General features: G+C 39.7%; 2 protein-coding genes across 2 annotated transcripts in view; one reads left to right on the forward strand and one right to left on the reverse strand.

Annotated features, from left to right (window-relative positions):
* Window positions 1-25,872, reverse strand: part of SPG11 (SPG11 vesicle trafficking associated, spatacsin) — a 70,661-nt gene that overhangs the window by 20,392 nt on the left and 24,397 nt on the right. The window contains exons 18-28 of the mRNA XM_037502390.2: window positions 24,009-24,154; window positions 22,311-22,472; window positions 20,033-20,099; window positions 17,446-17,611; window positions 16,295-16,500; window positions 15,982-16,090; window positions 14,613-14,772; window positions 13,968-14,237; window positions 13,160-13,360; window positions 11,655-11,762; window positions 92-254 (exon numbers count right to left, since the gene is read on the reverse strand). Of these exons, the coding sequence (XP_037358287.1) occupies window positions 92-254; window positions 11,655-11,762; window positions 13,160-13,360; window positions 13,968-14,237; window positions 14,613-14,772; window positions 15,982-16,090; window positions 16,295-16,500; window positions 17,446-17,611; window positions 20,033-20,099; window positions 22,311-22,472; window positions 24,009-24,154 (1,758 nt within the window). The remainder of the gene's footprint in view (window positions 1-91; window positions 255-11,654; window positions 11,763-13,159; window positions 13,361-13,967; window positions 14,238-14,612; window positions 14,773-15,981; window positions 16,091-16,294; window positions 16,501-17,445; window positions 17,612-20,032; window positions 20,100-22,310; window positions 22,473-24,008; window positions 24,155-25,872) is intronic.
* LOC119239497 (ribonuclease P protein subunit p40-like) lies at window positions 1,729-6,084 on the forward strand. Its single transcript, XM_037504120.2, is given in 4 exon segments — window positions 1,729-1,772; window positions 4,963-5,099; window positions 5,212-5,310; window positions 5,313-6,084. Coding segments are annotated over 4 exon segments (1,002 nt in total). The 3' UTR covers window positions 6,035-6,084.

Raw genomic sequence — 25,872 nt, forward strand, 5'->3', positions numbered from 1 at the left:
AATTTTTAAAAATAAAAAAATAAAATAAAATATTTTCAAGATTAAGAAAACTAATCTGTTAATAACAACATAACTGTAAGGATTGCCTTACCATCAAAGAAAAGATGTTCTATTCCAACAAACAGCTGCAAGAGCTTTCCCAGCTCATACTGGGTCCTGCACTGCTGCAGCATAAGCTTCAAAAGAAAACACACCTGGGTCTTCAGCCATGGGGTAGGGATAATAGTGTCAACCCTCGTGTCTGATGTTTCAAGCTGATAAAAAAAAAAAAGAGAGAGGGTCAAAAAGTGGTTTTACAGGAACAAATCAAAATTTCCAAATCTGGGAACATTTAAGAAAGTCAAAATACCATCAAAGATACCATCTCCCCATAAAGAGATGACTTATCCAGGTCCTTTCCAAATGACAGGAATTGACAGTGGAGCTTAGAGGAATAGCAAAAATAAACCCTCCTCGCCAGCTTTATAGTCTCTCTCTTTGTGGGATGTCCTAGTGTAGAGATTTGTGTGCATATCAAAGCCAAAGATAGGACAGAGAAGTAAAGACCGAAAGCTCACTAGGCATACAAACACCCCCATGGAGTGACTGCCACCATAATCATCCTGTGAACTGCTGTCACAAAATAATTGTGACAGGTTAATGTAAAGGCTAGCTGGAGACTAGGGAGCACAGAACAGACTATTTGACAACTGCTTAGAATGCATAGATAGCTGCATTATTTATGTTATATCCTGTTGTACTATGTTTTGAATGCTTTAACCATGACTGAATACTTTTCACTTAGAAGCACTTTAGAGAGGGGTGTAGGCCTGACTTTGAGTCCAGAATATTAAAAAAACTTGTACATGTTTAACAAATGCCAAGCTGATTGTACCAGTTTCCTTATAATTTATATACTTATTAGAGGAGGATCTGATTTAAGACTAAAAATGTTAACAATCAAATGCTAAATATATATATATTTAAACATTTATTTTTGTTTACTTATGCATACAAGAACTGGGGTGTAGGCCAGAGGTACAGGGGTGAGATGATTCACCAGAGACAGAGTGGGGAGCAGAACAGGTGGATCTACTGAAATACACTGCTGAGGGGAGCAGTAGGCAAGACAGGAGAGGTCTGCTGCACCATGTGGGTTAGCTCCCTGGCCGGGGATCAAATTCATGCCACGGTGGCTGGTGATAGGTTGATAGTGCTGAGACTTAACCCCTTTGTGCCACCCGGGAGGCCCAAATGCTAAATATATTAATAGGAAGATCACCCTAAGTAGCATGTTTCATTTTACAATTAGTTGTGGCAAAGATATCTGCAATACTGCAGGAAAAGGAAGATTTTAGTGTCTGAAAAGAGTGATTCTTTCCCCCACGATGCTTCTGTAACTTTATTCCTGAATTTTATTTGACCCCTTATTTCATGTCACTTTTGCAAGATTTATATTTAGTGCTTAGTCATTGTAGTTCACTCTAGACCTCATGCAACACAATCACAAAAAATAATGGGCCTTTTGATATAACAGAAACTTACCAGGTTTAAAGAAATAAATATATTTCATGCTGACAGGCACCGAAAACTTGTTAAGTCTGTGCCTAGCATTGGGGTAGGTGCAAGTCTTGGCTCCACATTCCTGAATACTTCTGACAATATTATAAAAAGTATTGTCAATGTGAAGCTGGTATGCAAAGAGACTTTATAGTTGGGATATAGTTAGAAGTGCAATAGCTCAACGGAATGCCTACAGCCTTCAAGAGCTTAAAAGAGTCAAAAGTTATAGAGTATTTTATTCTTTATCCAATTGAGTATCCTTATTAAAAATAATCTGAGTTAGAACATTCTTTATTTGTTTATTATTCTTTAACTACTTCTGTGGCTCTATAAAGAGGGGCACAATTGAACTGGTTGAAGGAAAGTGTACGGAAGTAAAAGGCTGAGGCAAGGGTGAAGTAGTACACTATTCCTCTTTGAGGTGAGAGCAGAGGCAAGAAAATGAATATACTTTGGAGGACCTAGACATAAAACTATAAAACTGTTAGCAAATAAAATAGGAGAAAACTTAAGATGACCTTGGGTATGGTGATGCCTTTTTAGAAACAACACCAAAGACACTGTATGAAAGAAAACTGATGAACTGAAATTCATTAAAATTTTTAAAAATATTCTCTGCAAAAGACATGTCAAGAGATTAGAAGTCAAACCAAAGACTAGAAGACATTGTTAAAAGACTTATCTGATAAGGGGCTATTATTCAAAATATACAAAACTCTTAAAACTAAACAGCAGGAATACAAACTACCCTATTAAAAAATAGGTCAAAGATCTTAATAGATACCTTCATATGTATTAATACTGTAATGATCCTGACTGATGGAAAATTAGGGGCAAGTGAGGTAAGAGTTACAAAGTGACTTAAGTAACTAATAAAAAGTAACCACTTATTTATGAAGATGCTGATAAACAGATATGCAAAAGGCAACGACAGATAAAAACCTGTTTAAATTAATAGCTGGTTCTGATAAAATTCCCCTAGAAAGTGTTATAAATGTATATATTCGGGGCAATCTGAGATGCCTATAGACTCTGTGCCCAGTCTTGAACTCTTCTTTGGGTTTTAGTTGGAAAGCTGCCAGGAATTCAGAGGACTGCCAGGAACTTTCCTGGTTGGGCTCTGCCCATTCTGCATTGTCAGTATCCCAAGTCTTGCAAAGAGATTTGTAACCTTCCCTCCTTTTTCTGTCAAATCAATTGTATGCTTATATTATTCTTATATGTATTTGGCTTATGTCATAAATGAAACCTATGCATTCTGAAGATACTGAATTTAATAGAATACTAAATCACCAAAAAGATATATATAGATGGTAAATAAGCATATAAAAAGCAGCTCCACAATATATCACTAGGGAGATGCAAGTAAAACAACAGTGATATATCACAACATACCAAACTCAAACACTGACAACACCAAATGCTGGCAAGGACATGAAGCTACAGAACTCTCATACATGCTGGTGGGAATACAAAACCTTATATAGCTACTTTGGAAGATAGTTTGGGATTGGCAGAATGGATTAAAAACACATGGTTCAACTATATGCTGTCTACAAGACACTCACATGAGTTCCAAAGACAGAAAAGGTTGAAAGTGAAAAAGGTACTCCATGCAAATAGCAACCAAAAGACAGCAGGGGTGGCTATGCTAACATCAGGCAAAATAGGCTTTAAATCAAAAAAGGTTACAAGAGATAAACATATATTAATAAAAGGTTCAAAACAGCTAGAAAATATAACAATTTAAAATATTTACATACCTAATGACACATCAAAATATATGAAGCAAAAACTGACATAATTTAAGAAAGAAAGAACAGTTCTACAGTAGTTGCTGACTTCAATAGCACTCACCTCACGGTAAGGGCACAATAATCAGACACAAGGAAAAGGAAGACAAAACATAATAAACCCACTAGATCTAAAAGATGGATACAGAACACTCTGCCCAACAACTATAGAAAACACATTCTTCTCAAGTACACATGGCCTATTTTCCAGGGCAGACCAGATACAGGACATAAAAAAAGTCTCAACAGATTTTGAAAGGTTGATATCAAACTAAGTACCTTCTCTGACCACAATGGGATAAATTTATAAATCAACACAAAAGTAAAACTGGAAAATTCAAAAAATTGGGATTTAAATAACCAAAGCATAAAAGAAGAAACCAAAAGGAAATTAAAAAATACTTAACAAAAACAAGGCCTCCCTGGTGGCGCAGTGGGTTGAGCACAGCGCTGTGAAGCTGTCCGCAGCCTGTGCAGCCCACGTTCAATTCCCGGCCTGCCAGGAAGATTCCCACATGGCGCAGCAGACCTCTCCTGTCTCACCCGATGCTCCCCTCAGCAGTGCTTTTGGTCTGTCTGCCTGTTCTGCTCCCCATTCTGTCTCTGGTGAATGCTCTCACCCTCCCACGCCTCTGGCCTGTACCCCAGCTATTGTATAAATAAAAAATAAATCTTTTTTTTAAAAAAGAACAAAAACAACATACCAAAATGTATGGGATGTAGTGAAGCAGTGCTAAGAGGGAAATTTAAATTTATGGCTATACATGTTTATATTCAAAAGGAAAAGATCTCAAATCAACAATCTAACTTTACAAATTAAGAAGATAGGAAAAGAAAAATGCAGAGCTTGCAAAAGGAAAGGAATGATAAAAATTAAAGCAGAGATAACCAAAATAGAGAACAGAAAAATAGCAGAGAAAAATCAATAAAATCAAAAGATTATTTTAAAAAATAACAAAATTGAAGAGTACTATAACTATGTTAAAAAATCAGATAACCTAAATGAAATGTACAAATTCCCAAAGACACAAAACCTAACACAAGACTAAATCACAAAGGAGATAAAATTTTTTTTTTTAAAGATTTATTTTATTTATGCATCCAAGAGCTGGGATTTAGGCCAGAGGTATGTGGGCCGGTGGGGAGTAGGGGTGAGAGGATTCACCAGAGAGAGTGGGGAGCAGAACAGGCAGACTGACTGAAACACACTGCTGAGGGGAGCAGCGGGGGAGACAGGAGAGGTCTGCTGCACCATGTGGGTAGCTCCCTGGCTGGGGATTTAACTCATGCTGCAGTGGCTGCAGATAGCTTCATTGTGCTTAGACTTAACCCCTTGCGCCACCAGGGAGGCCCAAGAAGGAGATAATCTGAATCATCCTGTAACTAGTAAGGAGAGTGAACCTGTAATCAAAAATTTTCCAAGAAGTAAAAGCCATGGACCTAATGCTTAAGTGATGAATTCTACCAAACACTTTAAGAACTAATACCAGGCGGCCCCGCCTCCCCCACGTGGGCCGGAGTCGCAGCGGGCGGTCACCCGGGGCGTCCGAGGCGCCCGCGCCGGCCGCGCCCGGGGCCGCGCGCTGACCCCCGCCCCCGCCCGCAGGTGTCCCTTCTGGTGCCTGAGTGCGGGGCGCTGGCGGGGGGGGGGGGGGGGGGGGCTCCACGGCCTGGTCGCACGGCTCGGGCCCTACTACTCGGTGGAGGACCTGCCCCTGCACGAGCTCGTCACCCCGGAGTTCATCAGCGCCTTCGTCCAGGAAGGTCAGCGCGGGCAGCGGGGAGGCCGCTGGGCCCTGCCCCCCGCCCTTGGGGCTCCCGGGGTTCCTCACGTGCTGACTCGGGCCGTCGAAGTGCGGGGGCTCCGCGTCCTGAGGCACCTGCTGCGCGCTCAGCCTCAACACCCGCGTGGACGAGGACAGCACCGTCGCCCTGCTGCCCAGCGGGAAGCTGATTTTGTCGCTGGATAAAGACACCACGAGGAGTGCGGGCTGCAGGGCCGCCCGTCTCAGCATTCAGGCCGCAGCACCCCGAAGTACGTTGTTTCCATTGACTTGATGGAGCTGGCCCTCCACCCGGACTCGAAGACGTCCCAGAGGGTGGCCTGGTCCTTCAAGGAGAAGAAGCCTCTGAAGTTTGATTTTCTCTTGGCCTGGCACCAGACGGGTGCCGAGGGGTCCGCGCTGCTGTCGCACTTTTCCAGCTACCTGATCCGGGAGCACCAGCCCAGAGTGGCCTTGAGCACCGTGAGGGACCTGCCAAGCCCCGTACTGCGGAGCAGGGCCCTGGGGGGGCAGCCCGGGGTGTCCTGCAGCGCCCCCGAGCGCCTGCAGTGGCTGGGGGCCGTCTTCTGCGGCGCAGGCCTAGACCATGAGCCCAGCGACTTCGTCGCCAGCTACTGCTGTCCCCAGCCCAGCTCGGTGGCCGCCCAGGCCTGCCTCTGCACTGTCACTGGCTTCTTGCTGCCGACCAAGATCCACCTCCTGCTGGATCAGCTCTGCCGCTACTTCAACGAGCCCAAGCTGGCCCCGTGGGCCACGCTGTCTGTGCAGGGCTTCGCAGACAGCCCGGTGTCCTGGCGGGAGCTCGAGCACGGCTTTGGGAGTGGTGGAGACCATCTGTACAACTTCATCATTTTCAGCAACCAGGACTACTGGCTGCAGATGGCCGTGGGGGCCCACGACGCATGTCCGCCATAAAGCAGGTTCCAAGTCACCCTCGTGTCTGCGATGCTTGCGGCTCAGCAGCGTGAGGGGCTCATCTGGGCAGCCCTGACACTGCTGGGCCTGCGGCTGGGATAGCGCCCAGGGGCTCCTGCTGCATCACAGCAAGGGCTAAAGACTGTTCCTCTGCCCAGAGATTGAGAAGATGGCCGCCTAACTCCGCCCTCAGGTCCGCACCCTCCCCTTGGGGACCCTGGGATTTGTAGTCCCCAGGGTCTGGCTGGAGTGGGGTGGCTGCCCGAAGCCTGCCGGTTTGCTTAGGACATCCTCTCCCCTAACATCCTCTCACCACCTGCCCCCCAGCTCTTGAGTGCATTAATAAATAAATCTTTAAAAAACAAAACAAAACAAAAAAAAGAACTAATACCAGTCCTTCTCAAACTTTTCCGAAAAACTGAAGATGCAGGGAACGCTTCCTATCTCATATTATGAAACCAGGATTATTCTGATACCAAAGACAGATAGATGCTTCAAGAAAAATAAAAAATAAAAAAAAAAGACTAATCTCCCTTATGAATATCAATACAAAAGTACTCAACAAAATACTAGCAAATTGATTTCAACAATACAAGGGAAAGATTATATAACATTACCAAAGGGACTTTTTCCTGCATACAAGTCTGGTTCAACATATAAAAAGCAATCAATGTATACATCACATCAACAGAATGAAGCAGGGGATGGGGGGAAGACTGTTTCACTTGATGCAGAAAGAAATATTTGACAAAATTCAGTACACTGGAGTGATTAAAAACACTCAGCAAACTAGGAATAGAAGGAAACTACCTCCATATAATAAAGCCATTTGTGAAAAACCCACAATGAAAATCATAATTAATGGTGAAAAGACTGAAAGCATTCTTTTTTTTTATGTTGACATGTTTTATTTATTTATTTTTTAAAGATGTATTTATCCATACAAGAGCTGGGGCACAGGCCAGAGGCATGGGAGAGTAAGAGAATTCACCAAAGACAGAGCAGGGAGCAGAACAGGCAGACAGACCGAAAGCACTGCTGAGGGGAGCAGCTGCGAGACAGGAGAGGTCTGCTGTGCCATGTGAGTTGCTCCCTGACCAGCCTGGAATCGAACCAGCACTGCAGAGGCTGCAGACAGCTTCACAGCGCTGTGCTCAACCTGCTGCACCACCGGGGAGGCCCCTGAAAGCATTTCTTTAACAAATGTTTTTTCTAAGGAAAAAGACAAGGATGTCCATTCTAATCATTTCTATTCATCATAGAACAGGGAGTTCTAGGGCCTCCCTGGTGGCACAGCGGTTGCGCGCTGGGTTGCAAAGCTGCCCACAGCCTCTGCAGCGCCAGTTCAATCCCCGGCTGCCAGGCGAGGGTCCCACATGGTGCGCAGACCTCTCCTGCCACCCACTGCTCCCCTCAGCAGTGTACTTCGTCAGTCTGCCTGTTCTACTCTCCGCTCTGGTGAATTCTGTAACCTTCCCATGCTTCTGACTGTACCCAGTGCTTGTATAAATAAATAAATAAATCTTTAAAAAAAAAAAAAAAAACAGGGAGTTCTAGCCAGAAAGAGGCATGAAAAAGAAATAAACACATGCCAATTGGAAAGAAAGAAGTAACATTGTCTGTTCACAGATGATATGATTGTAGATGTAGAAAACCCTAAAGAGTCCATCAAAAATAAACTTAGAATTAATTCAGCAATGTAGCAATATACAACATCAATGCACAAAAATCAGCTGCATTTCTATGCATAAACAATAAACAGTCTGTAAAGGAAATCACAAAAACAATTCCATCTTGAATAGCATCCAACAGAATAAAATACTTAAGAATTAACCAAAGAGTGAAAGACTTGCACAATGAAAATTATAAAACACAGCTGAAAGAAATTGGGCCTCCCCAGTGGTGCAGCGGTTGAGCGCTGGGCTGCAAAGCTGCCCGCAACCTCTGCAGCACCGTTTAGATCCCTGGTGGCTCCCCGGCCACCGGAGGAGGGTCCCACATGGCGCACAGACCTCTCCTGCCGCTCACTGCTCCCCTCAGCAGTGTACTTTGGTCCTTCTGCCTGCTCTGCTCCCCGCTCTGGCTCTGGTGAATTCTCTCACCCTCCGGCGCTTCTGACTGTACCTAGTGCTTGTATAAATAAGAAAATAAATCTTTAAAAAAAAATAGGTAGGGCCTCCCCGGTGGCGCGGCGGTTGAGCGCTGGGTTGCGAAGCTGCCTGCGGACTTTGCGGCGCCGGTTCGATCCCCGGCTGCTCCCCGGCCACTGGAGGAGGGTCCCACATGGCGCGCAGACCTCTCCTGCCACCCGCTGCTCCCCTCAGCAGTGTGCTTCGATCCTTCTGCCTGCTCTGCTCCCCGCTCTGGCTCTGGTGAATTCTCTCACCCTCCCGCGCTTCTGACTGTACCCAATGCATGTACAAAACAAACAAATGAATACATAAATAAATAAATAAAAATACATGCCTCTCTTGGGAAAAGAAAAGGAAGGAAAAGGAGAAAAAAAAAATAAATAAATAAAAAAAAATAGGTAATTAAAAAATATAGAAATTAGTGACGACAAATCAATGAAAATTCAACCTACATTTATAGACTGGAAATAGTAATACTATTAATATGTCAATAATATCCAGAGTGAGCGACAGATTAATGTAATGACTATCAAAATCCCAATGACATTTATTTTTGCAAAAATAGAAAAATCCACCCTACAAAGCACATGGAATTCCAAGGGTCTCTGAACAGCCAAAACAATCTTGAAAAGGAAACAAAAACTGAAGGACTCAAGCTTCTTGATTTCAAAACAATACAAAGTTACAGCAATCAAAACTGTGATATTAGCATAAAGACAAACAGAACAATGGAGCAGAATAGAAAGTACAATAATCCCTTGCAAATATGGTCAATGAATGTTGCAAAGGGTGCCAAGACCATTCAATGAGCAAAGGCTGAAAGCAAAAAAAAATTTCAACCTTTGGTACTGGAAAAACTAGATATCCTTATGCTAAAGAATGAAGCTGAACCCTTTTGTATAACAATATATACAAAAACTAACTAAAAATGGAGCAACCACTCAAATATAAGACCTCAAATAACAAAACTCTTAGAAGGTAGAGCAAAAGTGTCACAAAACTGGATTTCACAGCTTTCTTAGCTATGACACCAAAGCACAATAAAAGAAAAATTGGACTGGACTTGATGAAGCTTTTTAAACTTTAGTCATCAAAAGGCACTATCGGGGGGCCTCCCTGATGGCGCAGGGGTTAAAAACAGCGCTTTTTTAACAGGGGTTAAAAACAAGCTTTTGCCAGCCACTGTAGCATGAGTTCAATCCCAGGCCGGCCAGGGAGCAACCCACATGGCGCAGCAGACCTCTCCTGTTTTGCCCGCTGCTCCCCTCAGCAGTGTACTTCAGTAGATCTGCCTGTTCTGCTCCACATTCTTTCTGGTGAACCCTCTACCCCCCCCGTTCCCCGCAATTCTGGCTTACACCCCAGTTCTTGTATGCATAAATAAATAAATAAATAATCTTTAAAAACAAACAAAAAACAAAACAGGCAACTCACAGGACAAATTATTTGCAAATTTTATCTCTGATAGGGGATTAATATCCAGAATATATAGAGAATTCCTAAAACTTCACAAGAAAAAAAAACAGGCAAAGGACTTGAATGGACATATTCTAAAGAAGATTTATAAATGATCAAAAAACGACATGAAAAGATGTTCAATATCACTAATCACTAGGGAAATGCAAATCAAAACTACATTGACACCTCACACCCTACTTGATGACTACTATCAAAAAACCAAGAAGGAGGGAAAAAGAAGGCAAGAATGGGAAGAATGGGGCCTCCCCGGTGGCGCAGCGGTTGAGCGCTGGGTTGCGAAGCTGCCCGCGACCTCGGAGGCGCCGGTTCGATCCCCAGCTGCTCCCCGGCCACCGGAGGAGGGTCCCACATGGCGCACAGACCTCTCCTGCCGCCCGCTGCTCCCCTCAGCAGTGTACTTCGGTCCTTCTGCCTGCTCTGCTCCCCGCTCTGGCTCTGGTGAATTCTCTCACCCTCCCGTGCTTCTGACTGTACCCAGTGCATGTATAAACAAAAACAAACAAATAAATAAATAAAACATGCCTCTATTTAAAAAAAAAAAGAATGGGAAGAATGGGAATGTAAAACAGTATTGCCACAGTGCAAAACAACAAGACGGTTCCTCAAATATTCAAAATAGAATTACCATATCACCCAACAGTTCCACTTCTGGGTAAATGCCCAAAAGAACCCAAGGCAGGGTTTCAAAGAGCTATTAGGCATGTTCATAACAGCTTAATTCACCATTGTGGATTGAAAGCATACACAAAAGTCCATTGATGGATGAATGAAAAAGCAATATAGGATAAATACATATACAGCTAGTGGGTTACATCAGCATTAAAGACGCAGAAAAGTCCGCAATATGCAACGACATGGATGAACCTTCAGGACATTAAGTTAGTTAGAATAAGCCCACTGCAAAAAGACAAATACAGAATGACTCCATTTGTATGAGGTATTTAGAATAGTCAAAATAATAAAGACAGAAAGTAGAATGGAGGTTGCCAAGGGGTAGGGAGAGGGGAGATTGGGGTTATTGCTTAACAGCTGTAGTGTTTCAGTTTTGTAAGATGAAAAAAGTCATCGGGATAGATGGTAGTGATGGTGGTACAGCAATGTGAATATGCTTAATGCCACCGAACTGTAAACTTAAAAATGATCAAGATGGTAAATATGTGTATATTTTACCACACAAAAAAAGAATAATAGTACTAATAACAGGAGGAGATACCTTGTAGGACCCAAGCCATGGAATGATAAACCAAGGAAATTAATGTTCCTATTTTCTGTAATTCCAGAACCTCACAGATATTTGAGTAATTTGATTCAATATTTTCAAATAACATAACTTTTAAATCATCATTACAGTTAAGAACAATATGACTGAGAGCAAAAGCCTGCACTGAGATTCCTCTGTGATATAACTGTTGGGTACGATCAGTATGTAGTTTTGTCTCATTTATTACAGTGCTCTTTTGGGGTAGAAAAGGCAAAAGTGCTGAAAGCTCAAATAGGACTAAGGGATAGTCTTTTTTCTGTTCTTGTAACTTCTTTTCCCCCACCCCATAGTTTTAATTAGTTTCATATGATTAATAGGCCTGAAACAAGGACCTGAATAGGTAAAGCCTAAAACTGATCACAAGATACTGCCTCAGTTGGACAGAGATCATGAGGGTTGTCAGTGCTGCTGGAGCTGTCTTGGAGAGACCGAATGAGGCCCGTGTACCACCACATTCCTCTCTAGCATCCACAGCAGATATCATTAACGCCCTCCCCTTTGAGTCTGGCTGAAGCATCAGGATACTGATCAGACTTAGCCCACTAGGAGAAAACCACTCTGGCATTCGTAGCATCTACTGTGCTGTGGGCAAGGCCACTGCAATCCCTATGCTGCCCCCTATCCCCAGAACAGTACAAATGATTAAATTTGAATTATGTCACATAACATGCTGTCCTATCCTGACTACTAACAGACAACAGGCCACTCTAACCAATTTCAGATCAGGGAGAAGATAATCCCAACTTACAGTTTCAAGGCTCTTCTGGAACTCCAGAAGTTTAGCTTCAGCTTCCTTATAGTTCTTGAAGAACATACAGAGTTCACACATCTCTAGCATCAACAGTAACGGGGAATCCTTGGAGGAAGAGTTTGAATCAAGTTACAAAATCTTAATATTATTTTCTCAAAAAGTAATGTCAATATAAGAGACGGTTAAAGTAAAAAATAAATATTACTGGTAATAGCTTCACAGTAGAATTAAATCATGTATGCTAAAAAGAAGTTAAATTTATATTTCCTTTAAGAAAAAAAATACTCAAGCTGTGCACACCTACTGGAGTCTATTTGTCTATTCTGTACTTGGCACAGGAGCAGGAGATACTCCACTAGATGGCGTTAGGACATCTCTGCAAACACTCCTGGACAGTGGGCTCCACTGAACTGCCAACCTCTCTCTGTCTATGGCTTCAAAATGACCACGTGTGGACATTTCTAGCACTTCAGCAGGATTGTTACCATCAGAGGAGAGGAGCTCTGTAATTAGAAAGTATGGAACTTAACTATACAATGTACCACTAGCTAAAGTACTTTGAGAGCCTGCGCATGTTATTTAAGCCTGTGGGCCTTAGTTTATTCTATGAAATGAGGATAATATTGCTTTATAATATTTTCATATATTATCTTTGCATAGGACTACTGAGAGAACACAGTAAGAAGTATATATTATTTAGCACTTTTTAAGAAAATATTTATTTTTATTTATACAAGAACTGGGGTACAGACCAGATGCACGGGAGGGTGAGAGGATTCACCAGAGACAAAGTGGGAAACAGAACAGGCAGACTGACAAAATACACTGTTGAGGGGAGCAGCGGGCGAGACAGGAGAGGTCTGCCGTGCCATGTGGGACCCTCGCCAGCCGGCCGGGATCAAACTGGTGCTGCAGAGGCTGCGGACAGCTTCACAGCGCGGCGCTCAACCACCTGCACCACCAGGGGCAGGGGAGACCCTTATTTAGCACTTTTTAAAAGAAGCGGTACTTCAATTATTAGCTGGTTTTGGCTTAAAAAAAGAAAAAATCCAGGGCCTCCCTGGTGGTGAAGCGGTTGAGTGCTGGGCTACGAAGCTGCCCGCAGCCTCTGCAGCGCTGGTTTGGTCCCCGGCCACCGGGCGAGGGTCCCACATGGCGCGCAGACCTCTCCTGCCGCCCGCTGCTCCCCTCAGCAGTGTGCTCCGTCGGTCTGCCTGTTCTCCTCCCCGCTCTGGTGAATCCTCTCACCCTCCTGCACTTCTGACTGTACCCAGTGCTTGTATAAATAAATAAACAAATCTTAAAAAAAAAAAAATCCAGGGATAGGAAATTGAAAAAGCTAATGGAATATTCTAAAGTAACCCTTTTAAACTCAGGAAAGAATAACTATTGGCAACTCTCCTGCCTGCCTCTGACTATGCAGGTGACTCTCTATTTCTCCTTTTCCTAATAAACCAGTCCTTTCAAAATGTGAAGGGGGGGGGGAAAGAAACTATCATTACCTTACAGAAAAGTTGGAAACCTCTGAGGAGAGTTTTGCTCTTCTGCCTTGTTAATAATGTTCTCCAGATGATTGCAAGGTCTTCCAGGTCCCAGGGGTGTCCCTCCACTGAACCCTGAATGTGTCCCATTGCTTCAGCTGCAACACTATCCTCCACAGAAGTGATGATCCAAACACAGAGACAAGGAATGGCACTGGCATCCTGTCATTGGATAAGAATTCTTCAAAAATAAAAAATGGCTAGGTGTGGATTTCTTAACAGAATGTTTCTAGCAATACTACAACTACAGATGAACATTTCCTGTTTTTGAACAAGACACCTCACTAAAGTGATCAAGATAGCTTGAAATGCCTTCAAACACCAAACAAACTAATGAACCACCAAGGGAGTAGTATGAACTATGCCACAGAGTGTGGTAGGTCAAAAGGCCAAAGGACAGGGGGAATATATGGAAATCAGAGACACAGTAAGTATAAGGAAACAAGAATGTCCTCCACAGGACTGGTGGTCAATGGACTGCCAGGAGCATCCCTCTTCCCTGCTCAAGAGGCAGTGGTGTTAAGTCCACCAAAGCATCTGCCTATATATTCAAAAGGCTCTGAACACAGAAGTTACTAACTTCAAGGTACAGAGAAGGACACTAAGTGGCCTGGAGTCTAAGCTAGGAGAAGCACAAAAAACTGCAGTGACTTTGGAATCACATGCTACAACTTCACTGTCATCATCACCTCACTTTATCTTTTCCTATCCCTCCTGACTCTTTCTATTGCTTACTGGGTCCTTAATTTAGGTTTCTCATCATCCCCACCTGAAGACAGGAGGCCAGGACACTAAGGATAGGGGCCCGTTGTTTCACTGCTTCAGTCAGTAGCCAGCACCAGGAGTTTGGCTCCTCTGAGCACCGGAGCAGAATTTCAAAGAAATCAGTGATCTCTTTGTTTCTCTGGAGTTCCTGGGGAGACCTGTTGCAGACTTGCTCAAAGTCCATTTTGGAATTGGACACTGAGGATAATGTCTCAAAAGCTAGTGTCAAGTGGTCTTGAAGGACAGGGCTGAAATACTGGAGCAGAGATTTCACCTAGAAAACATATTAGATGATTAAAACAGAAAACCAACTTTCAATTTCAGCTGGTGCTGAAAAATGTTAGTGAAAAGCCCTGCTGAAATTTTTATTTCTCACCCTGAATTCTTTCTCTTTTGTCAGAGGTGAACACATAATTTTACAAAACCGTTTTTTGCTTTTTGTGTGAATTTCAATACTTGATCTGGAGTCACAAAAACTCTACCTTTTACTCTTTTTAGTATTAATGACCAGTCCTTTGAAGTCAACCCACAGTAAAAATAATGGTATTGCATCAAACAAAGGCCTATGCGCACACAACAGAAAAACACTGTCTTCTAAGAAGTGCTTCAACTTCCTCTTCTTGAATAACGGCAACAGCCGCTGGCTTACCTCCTCTGGGTGGTAATTGTGGAGTTGGCAATGAATAATGAACTGTAACCAATCATTTGCTTTAGCACATTCTCTAAGGTATGATGTGCTCAGTTTTATATTGTGGATCCTGCAAAACTGTACCACTAATGCCCATTGATTGCTAGATTCACTGGATAACCTGTAATTGGGGGTAGAGGTAGTAGAGAAAAAAATATTGTTAAATTGTCAGTTTACATTTAAATTGGAAAATTAATTAGTAAAAATTAAATTGCAGTACAGGATATTCTCTAAAAATCCTTTCAAAAAATACCAAATATTTATTAAAGTGTTTGCAAAGAAAAAGAGGATTCTTTAAATCATAATATACAATAGTTTTCTTAGCACACTGACAGAATTTGTCTCTTTATCAACTAAGTAGCTATCAAACTAGTTGTGTACCAGCTTTAGGAGAATTAAGAAAACAATCACTCAAGAAAGTTTGAGTGTTGAGTTCTGTTGCATGATCCACTACAGAGTATTAGAGCCCTGTCAGGTGCCTAGAACTCCTCACTAAGGCATAGGTACCTATTCCTATGTGAAGCAAGAGACTGTTGAGAACAGAGTGCGTGATAGGACATAGAGAAAAACGGTACATTCCTAGGGTCAGAAGTAGCTGAGTCAGCCCCAGTGGGATATAGAGGTGAGACAGCATGAATGCATAAGGCCATTATCAACTAAAATAGATGAGCAAAAAAAAATTAAGGTCATCAGTTAGAGTCAAATTTTGTGAAATCCATTCCACATCTTCCAAAAAGATTTCAATATGTAACACTTACAGGGACCACTTACAGAGCAGTGGAAGAGACAAAGATCCTTTCCACCTCGTGGAAACTCCATTTCTTTCTTTTTTTTTTTTTCCTTTTTTTTTTTAAAGATTTATTTATTCATGCATACATGAACTGGGGTACAGGCCAGATGCGTGGGAGGGTAAGAGGATTCACCAGAGATAGAGTGGGGAACAGAACAGGAAGACTGAAATACACTGCTGAGGGGAGCAGCGGACGAGACAGGAGAGGTCTGCTGCACCATGTGGGATTCTCGTGGGCAGGCCGGGATTGAGCCAGCACTGCAGAGGCTGTGGACAGCTTCACAGTGCTGCCCTCAACCACCTGCGCCACCAGGGGAGGCCTGGAAACTCTATTTCTAAAGAGGGAATCATCATCTTTACCCAGCTTTTACTGACAAGATATAATTAAAATTCATTGTCTGTTTGCTGAGTATCTAATAGCAGATGAGTAAGAAAAGGCAGGTCTAGAGGGGTTGGTAAATGTACCCAAGGTGTTGCAAAGAACATAGACTGGCACAGTAAGTCTGGCTGGAAATGAGGTGGGAATTGTGACCCACAAACCTTTTTATTTTCTGTTGCTGAATGCTGTTCCATATACCTTCTTCTAAGAGAAGAAGTAGTTCTCCTATGGTTGCCTTTTCACCTGCAGCCAGTTTAGACAATTTTTCAGCTATAAGAATCATAAACAAGGAAATACGATTAAGAGGAAAGGTCATTTCTATCCACAAAATAGTGAGTTAGAGACCAAAGACTGCAGGAAAAGGATGAAATAGGAAGGTGACTGGTTTTGCTCCCCAATTACTCATAATTCAATGTCTTAGATCCATTCATCCCTTCCCCTCTAAATAAACCACATAAAGAAAAGGCAGTGTACCTAGAGACTCTCTGATAAAGCTGTACTGAGCATCTTCATTTTGACACCTGTAGCTCAAAATAATATTTGCCACTTTCATATCAACTCTGAGCTTGAGGCTGTCAAGGCCAAGCAATTCTAAGAAACAAACACAGGCAGCTGCTATTGAAGATATGTGGAAGGAGGAGAGTCCTAAAACATAGGCTTCATTGCCTACTTGCTGGATCCTGAAAAAGAATCAAAAATCACATCTTCACATCAGAAGTGTTTCTCACCAGTAAAAGCAGATGGAAATACATCAGTGATAGATGGAATGTCAGACACATGTTATTACTGGCTCCCTTGCATATCCATTTAGGTTTCGGGAAGCATTTAGTTGTCTTCTGGATTCCTAGTCCTCCATTCCCTCATATTTTACCATTTCCTAATTACTCATAGTCAAAATTATTCTTGCTTGCTACTTCATCCAGGGAATGTGGAACAGAACTTCTAAAAACTTCCAACTTGTGACCTTATTGATTATGAGGATGTACACAAACTACCAAGAAAATTAATGACATTTAAAGCACATACATTTTTAAATATTCTCCTATCTATACATAGAAAAATTTCCAGGAACAACGCACACAAAATTAATTATGTTCATTTACAATGTAGAAGGAGGATAGGAGACTGAAGGACTTCTATATTTCATTTTTCATCCTTCTGAACTACTTCACTTTTACCATAAAAATACATTACTTTGTTAATTACAAAACAAACAATAAATAAATCTATGTTAAGCTGCTCATTTTATCAAACACATCTTGTAATTGTGTGCTTTATGAAAGTAAATTATAAAAAAGGACAAAGATCTTAAATTCAAAATTCATATCCTATTACAGAATTCCCTCTTTAGAGTACCTGGCAGCATTTGGCAAGCTCTTGGATCATTTTTTTAATATATGAATTTTAAAATATATTTATTATCTCTTTTCCTAGTAACAAAAGTCATATATGCCAAATGCCAGAATCATGGGATACACAGAAAAGCACAAGTGAGAAAAACACAAATCACCAATTGAATATAAATAATTTAACTGTATATGTTTCCACTAACTTTTTAAAACACATGTGTGACATACACAAATATAATTTATACTTTTAATAAAAGGTATATTTTAAATACTCACAGTTGCTTGGGAGTCTTGCTCTTGGTTAATTCTTGGACCAGAAAAGTACCAAATGCAAATGATGGCCGTCCATGATGCAAATAATAAGCAAAATTCAGACGTTCTATTATAGCGTATTTATTAACCAGGTCAGGGCTAGAAAAATGTGGGAGATGACTTGCTGCATCTGAGAGGGGAAAGTGAAGTAATATTAATTCTCTGCATCTCTCATGATTAATTTCAGATTTGTACATGGAAATCATAACTGCAATGGTGAAAGAAACTGGTTGCTATAATCATGTTGTACTATTGTGCATCAGTTTGAATTACCAAAGTGTAATATTTTTAGTCTAACGTGTAGAAGAACCAATGTTATACAAAAATGTGTAGCTGTGAAGCTGCATAAAAACTTATGATCTGCAAAAGGAGCTTTTTAAATTCATTCACATAGCTGATTACAAAAAGAAATCCCTTCTTAACATACTTATGTGAGTCCTGTATTTACTAAGACTTATTCATTATAGGTCTTTTCCCAATAAATACTTTTCCCCATAATACCCTCCTACAATCTTCTTACGTTACACTATACTTTCTGAGGTTATAGTCATAGAGCATCTCCTTATCTATGGGATGGTACCATCTTCCTAAGACCAGCAAAGCAACTCAGTTTAAGGTTCATCTGTGCCCGTGAAAACAGCAGAATTTTTTTTTCTTTTTAGAAAAATTCAACATCAGACGATATTTGGATGTGACAATTAGTATGAAATAACACTCCTATCTTTAACAGTCTCTTAACCACTTATCTATTTTTTTAAAAAGGAATAAAGTAACATTTGAACTTTTAAGAAACCAGTCCTGGAAAACAATGCATCTTCTCTTATTTCAAATGCATCTTCTCTTATTTTCGAAGTTCAAAGCTTATTTCTGAAATAAAATGTTATCCTCCCATGGAATTCTAAGGATTTTTTATATTGTGACTTAGCACCTATTTAAACCAACTTGAGGACCATCAAAGGTATCTGTCATCTTCCAAAGCTATTATATTAAAGTATTACCCCCCCCCAGATTGAAAAAATTGTTACATGCCCTATCTGCAGTCTTTGGGAGATCATAGTGACTTTAAAAACTTATAATTACATAAAACTATCCACTCATTCATAAAATATTTGCTGACTACATGGAAAGTATATAGTATTTCAGGTACCCAAATGAGCAAATTGAGTTTTTTATTCAACTAAGAGTCTTTTTAACCACAAAGGGTTAGTGTGGAGATTTTAGGTAAGAGAAACTTCTATCAAAAGGGAAATTTTTCTGGGGCCGCCACTTAAGTCGAATCATCACGTAGTCATTGGTAAAATCATAGGAAAAAAGTAAACATTCTAATTAAATACAACTTTCCAATTTTATAAATTTATTATGCTTTCATGATAAATGTTTCATTTACTTTGTGCTTCATTTCCTTAAATATGTGTGAAACTTCTAAAAGACTGGGAGCATGCCTTAAACTTTTTCTCTGTTCCTCTAATATACTTAGCAGAGTGTACATCTCCATGAGGGGGGCAGGACTCAGGTAAATGACAGAATTGGAGGCATTACAACAGGATAGAAAGTTGTACTATGGGAAAGAGAAATTTTTAGCTTGGGGAGGAGCTGATGCCGTCTTCAGCAGATGGGGAATCCATTTTCAACAGTTCTCATTTTCTTCATTCTGAACAGTCTAAGTAAAAAGTTAGATTCTAGGACCTTTACTGAGATTAGAAAGAGTATTTTAATCTGAAAATGCAGTAAGCACTACTTTATTCAGCAATTAACAAATAATTATGGAATATTATTTATAGGCCTGGCACTACCCTGGGCTCTGGACACTAGGTAAATTCAACAAAGTGGAATCTGAATTTATAAAATTGACACATTGAAAAATTCATTTTGATGTATATCAAATATTTTATAGGGTATGTCTGAATAAAGTGTTAATTTGAAGCTTACCTTAGAGTAACATATGTGAGGACACTACAGGTAACATGGTATTAAATACTAATCAAATGCCAAAGTAAAAAAAAAAAATAGAAGCAGGATTTTAAAATCACACACACACAAAAAAAAAAATCAAAGAAATTCTTATATCTAGAGAGGATGGAGATATGTGAGCCTCTGGTGCTTATTATGCGTCAGGAACTGCTAGAGCTTTTCAAATGCCTTGGCTCCTTTCATTCTCATGTAACAGGATGTAAGGGGTTATTATCCTTATTTATAGAGAATTGGAGAAAGGTAAAATCACTTGCCCAAGGTCATACAACTCTGACATGGCAGAGCTAGGCATTGTCTAGTTCTAATATCTATGTTTGTGACTTCTATAATACTATACTGCAAATGAAAAGGGATTTTTGGAAAGCGAGAAAGAGGTATACAGTACATTTCAGCCACAACAGCACCAGAGACCATAAACAATGACTTACAATTTTTCAATGGAATGTGTTTACCAATAGAGCGCAACCTTATTTTTAAAATAGAAATCAGTGAAAAAAACTGGATTGACTTTAGATAAATTAATTTTTATTGTCAACAGTCCTGAAATGCTTCTAAAGCAAGAAGTACAATGACGACTTACCTCCTATAGCTAGTGTGTTGGCAGACTGCCAGCCAAACAATCTGCTAGGATCAAAGGGCAATAATGACTGGAAAGGGGGAAAAGTCAAATCAGAGTTAAAAGTTATTTGATTCTAAAGTAAGTAAACAAAATTATATGAAAACTTCGAAAGCAGTCAGCTTCCCTTCTCCAGGACAGTCAAAAATCTTGTATTTCTGGATATACATCCTTTTGACATAGCAAAAACCAATAAGGAATGTGTGAGACATTTTTCTATGTTAATAAAAACCAAGTTACTTATGTTCCTTTTAAACTATATCTACAAAGCATACTCTTCTTTCATAGTAGCAGCATAAATTATAATGTGAAACAGGCTTTAGAAATGTTTTTGGGATCAAAAAGCAAAGGAATAAGGGGTTAGGAAATATAAATATGACAATGGTAGCTAAGGGCAGATTAGATCAAGAAAGAAATATTACTACATCAAGGGTTAAAGGAATGTGATGAGCAAATCAACAACAAGGAAAAACGAGACTAAAGTCAAATCAATCTAAAAAGTTTGAGAGCAAGGAGCAGTGGTTTTTTGAAATCTGTATAAGCCAAGTGCTTAGCATTTGGCTATGTTTATAGCAAAGACTAAACAAATGGTGTAACGTATACAGGAGAAAACACCTATTAAATCAAGATTTGGATGGCTAAGGAAAGAGCATCTTTGATTTCAACTGCGGTAAAATTTCAGTCGATTAAGGAATTATTTTCCTAAAATAACAGGGCTAAAATATTTTATGTCAAAATGAAAATAACAAAACAAACTGAAACCACTTATGTTTCAAGACAATTGAATTCACCTTAGGTAATTGGAAATGTATTTTTTAATGTCACTAAAAACTATTTTAAATCACTAATATATTGTTTATAGTAGTGTTACTCAAAGCAATGATTTAAAAAGCTTATCCCAAAATATACATCCAGCATTCTGCTTCCTTCTTCAAAAAAATCTTGCTACATAAAATTGTTTCAGCCTGCTGAACTAAATAGCATGTGCTTACATACAGGCATACCTCATTTTATTCAGTGGCTTTATTGCACTTCTAAGATAATGTGTTTACAAATTGCAGGTTTGTGGCAACTCTAGTCAAGCAAATCTCTCATTTTGTGTCTGTTAAGCTTTACATACACTTTTTATAGACATAATGCTATTGCACACTTAACAGAGTACACTATAATATAAACATAACTTTCATATGCACTGGGAAGCCAAAAAATTCATCTGATATGTTTTACTGCAACATTTACTTTTTTTGCAGTGGTCTGGAACCAAAACTACAATATCGAAAATACACATGTAGATTTACATTAAAATCTATACAAGATTCTAATCTCATCACATACTAAAAAAAGGCAGTTCATGGACTGGCACCCAACTGGGAACCACTTTTTGAGTAGCATCTTAAGTGTATTAAGAGATGTACCTTTACAGGATTATAGAGGTTATGTTGAATTGAAGACACTATGGGAGCAAGTATACCCAGAGGAAAAAAACAATGAGCTTTCTAAAATGAGAAATCAGCACAGGTAGGTGTTCTTAACTGAGGGTCCTTGAATAGGTTTAAGGGAATCTGTGGATTACTTTGAAATACAAGCAAAATTATATGTTTATGTGCAGTTTTTCTAGGTAGAACACTCACACCTCTCACAGTGTTAAGGAGATATTAGAGCAAAACATTAAGAAACATTGACTGACTGGAACAAATAGCCATATTCACTGAGAAGTGAGAAATTATCAGTGGTAGAATGGAGCAGTTTTTGATGAAAGGAAGAGACAGATATGCTGATCAACTACCTATTTGCTCTCAGAGCCATTTCCACCCTTGCCCTGTAATTTGAGAAATACATTTCCCAAACTTGTTTGCCCTTTAGCTAACAGAGACACCTTGGGAGATTAAAGGTGGGGAGAGAAGAGTAACCAAGACATCTTTCCCCTTCTTTGTTTTCTGAGACCATCTCTTCAAAGGTCCAACCCTACCTTCTACATTTCCAGTGCTCACTCAGTGGCCTGGTTGTTAGTTTAGCTTCTAGAGATGGCACCAGCTTCTAGGTTCTAATAAAACCACTTGTGCACTGTTCTTGCAGTCTTAAGATACTGAATGGCCTTATCTGCCAACTTATGGGTTGTCTCACCATTATGTTTGATTTCTCCATTCTGCTGTCACTCTATATAAGCATTCCCTCCATTTGAGAAATCTATAGCAATTTATATTTTCTTGAATGAACTTTGACTGAGTCTTCAAAATTGTACCTGAATAAGATGGTAGAGTGTAATATCTGGTGGCAGGACACTAGGAACAGTGTACTGTGGGAAGAGAGCAGTTTTTAGCTTGGGGTAAGGAGTTAATGCCATCTTCAGAAGCTGGGGATCCACTTTCTTCAAGCAGTTCTCATTTTCTTCATTCTGAACAACCTATGTAAAGACAGGTAACAAGGTGTAATGATTTTCCTTTTTTCAAACTTAAGTCCTTTTTCCCATCAAAACCTGTGAAATGAGATTAGTGTGAGGGAGTACAAGTTAGTGAAAAGAGCACTGGACAAGGAGTCAAAGGGCCAATAGTTCTACTTCTGGATCTCAGACAAACTAATTGTGTGATCTTGGGGCAGGTATTTAATATTAGGCCTCAGTTTCCTTACCTACAAAATTAGGAAACTGAACTACAGATTAGTAGTTTTAAGATATATGTGGAGGCCTCTCCAGTTGCGCAATGTGTTGAGCGCAGCGCTGTGAAATTGTCTGCAGCCTCTGTAGCGCGGGTTCGATTCCCAGCCGGCCAGGGAGATATCCACATACCACAGCAGACCTCTCCTGTCTTGCCTGCTGCTCCCCTCAGCAGTGTTTTTGGTCCATCTCCCTGTTCTGCTCTCTGGAGAATTCTCTCACCCTCCCGCACCTCTGGCCTGTACCCCAGTTCTTGTATAAATAAATAAATCTTTAAAAAAAAATCTATGTGGAGAAGTTGTTTGAAAAAAGGTCCTGTTACTGCATTTATTTTTTTAAATTTTAAATATATTTATTTATACAAGCACTGGGTACAGTCAGAAGCATGGGAGGGTGAAAGAATTCACCAGGGACAGAGCAGAAAGCAGAACAGGCAGACTGACAAAATACGCTGCTGAGGGGAGCAACGGGCAGCAGGAGAGGTCTGCGCGCCATGTGGGACCCTCACCAGCCACCTGTGGATTGAACCAGCGCTGCAGAGGCTGTGGGCAGCTTCGCAACCCAGCTCTCAACAGCTGCGCCACCGGAAAGGCCCTGTTACTATATTTAAACATTAAATATTTAGTTAGATATTAAGAGGTATAAATATTTTAAAAGATTAAAAAACTACTAGATTTGATGACTCCTAGCTCCCACAGCAATAAAGTTATTCTATAATTTCTGACAGATGATTAAAAACAGAAGTAAATAACCATATAATCTAAGGTATATGCAACAATCTAAAAGAGGAGGTATGACATTAAGCTAGTGTCAGTAAAAAACATTTTAAGATTAGATATTTAACAGCAGTCTTAATTAAGTTCCTTTTAACAAAAAAAAAGCAAAGATGGGCAAATTTCCACTGGTTCCATCAGCAGACATTATATGAGTAGCTAAAGATCATGAATTCCTTTTTATCACTCCAGAGGGCAAATAGTAGAAAGTAATTCCCAAGCCACAGATCTGAAGTATACTCACTCCCAAGAGCAATCAGATTCCATTTTATCCTGAAAATACACTTGAAGTATTAGAAAACAAAGGAAAAAAATAATTTCTCCACTACATACATATTAGTCCCTTTCAATGTAAATTGGAAAATTCACTCTGGTGTTGCACTCTTTAATCTATTGAAACACTTTTAAGTGGTATATTTTAATATCAACTGAGATCTAGGAAATCTATAGATATTTCTGCTAAATTTAAAATCAATTCTATTTCATCATAATAGGTAAAAAGTGCTGTCCATACCTGGCTGACTCCCCCAGGAGCATACATTGTGGTAGCAAGAGCCAGAAGGGTATGTCCTTCCAACAGCATACTGCTTACACTGGTCTGACTGCTGGGAATCAGTATCTGAGCATTTGCAAGGCTGGCCTGCAAGATTAGTTTGGGATCTGGAAAATAAAAGAATGTTTTTCTTTTTAAAAGAGAGAAATACTAAATTTAAAATGATATAATTCTGAGAAAAAAATAGTTTTTAACTATTCACAGTAAGAACTTCCTAAGTTGAACAGCAATGGGAAAACATCATGATGGGGGAAAAAAATGAAAGATTTGTCTATATAAAAACAAAAACCTTGAACAAAGAAAATTGAAAGGTAATAATGAAATAAGGAAGCAAATTAACAGTAAATTACACCTAAGAATTAGAGGACATTATTTTGATTTGATTCATAATAATGATTTAATACAAATCAAAGCCCAAAATACAGATGCTTAACAAATATAGACAAAATAATCATTTTACATGAGGAAATATAAATGCCTAAAACAAAAATATGTAATTCACTAGCAATTAAAAAAACAAGTTAAAATAATAATTAGATGTCATATATCAGCTATGAAATTGGCAATGATTTAAAAAAATAATTATCCTCAAGCACAGAGGCTAGTTTATGTGCACAAAGTCTGGGACTTGTGGATAAAATGGTACAACCCCCCTGAAAAGAAATATGGCCTTTATAGCAAAAGCCTCCAAAATGTGTCTAACTAACCCAGTAAATTTATATCCAGAAACCTATCTGTACAAAGAAAATAATATCAAAGAAGGACAAACATTTTTATGGTCAGACATATTCAAGATGATTATAATGAAAAAAAAAAATTGAAACAGCCTTCATGTTAAAAAAAAAGAGAGAATAATAAATGAGAGTATACCCATACAATGAAATATTATGCAGCTGTAAAATGTTCATTTCCTCTAAAGACACAGGAAAACTTTTAAGCTATTACTATACGAAAAAAGTAGTATATAAAATTACAGATGTTTCTGGTTGTATCCCTAGCAGCTTACAGTCTGTCAAAAGGCAGCAGCCCAATGAATAATTGTTGGCTGCATCAGACACAATGTAGATTAAGCTTTAAAAAAAAATTACAGAAAAAAAGATGGTGAGCATCAAACTCCCTGATTTCAAACTGTATTATAAAGCTACAGTAATCAAAACAATATGGCATTGATATAAAAACAAATACATAGTGCAAATGAATAGAATAGAGTCCAGAAATAAACCCATATGTATCTGGTTTATTAATTTACAACAAAGGAGTCAAGAATATACAATAAATGGCATTGGGAAAATGGACAGCCACATGCCAAAGAATGAAAATGAACCATTGTCTTAGACTACATATAAAAGTTAACTCAAAATGTATTGAGAACTGAATGTAAAACCTGAAGCCATAACACTTCTAGAAGGCAATATAGACAGTAAACTCCTTCATGTCAATTTTTTTTTTAAGATTTATTTATTTATACATACAAGAACTGGGGGACAGGTCAGACGTGCGGAGGGTGAGAGGATTCACCAGAGACAGAGTGGGGAGCAGAACAGCAGATTGACTGAAATACACTGCTGAGGGGAGTAGCAGGCGAGTCAGGAGAGGTCTGCTGCGCCATGTGGATAGCTCCCTGGCTGGGGATCGAACTCGTGTTGCAGTGGCTGCAGATAGCTTCATAGGTTGTGTCTTAACCCTTTGTGCCACCAGGGAGGTCCCTTCAATCAATCTTAATGATTATTTGGATTTTGCTACCAAAAGCCAAAGCAACAAAAGCAAAACAATACAAGTGGGACTATAAACCTAAAAAGTTTCTGCAAAGCAAGGGAAACCAACA

Source organism: Talpa occidentalis, unplaced genomic scaffold (genome assembly GCF_014898055.3).
Source record: "Talpa occidentalis isolate TD23 unplaced genomic scaffold, MPIMG_talOcc4v2.1 talOcc4.11, whole genome shotgun sequence".
In the NCBI taxonomy this organism is placed as follows: domain Eukaryota; kingdom Metazoa; phylum Chordata; class Mammalia; order Eulipotyphla; family Talpidae; genus Talpa; species Talpa occidentalis.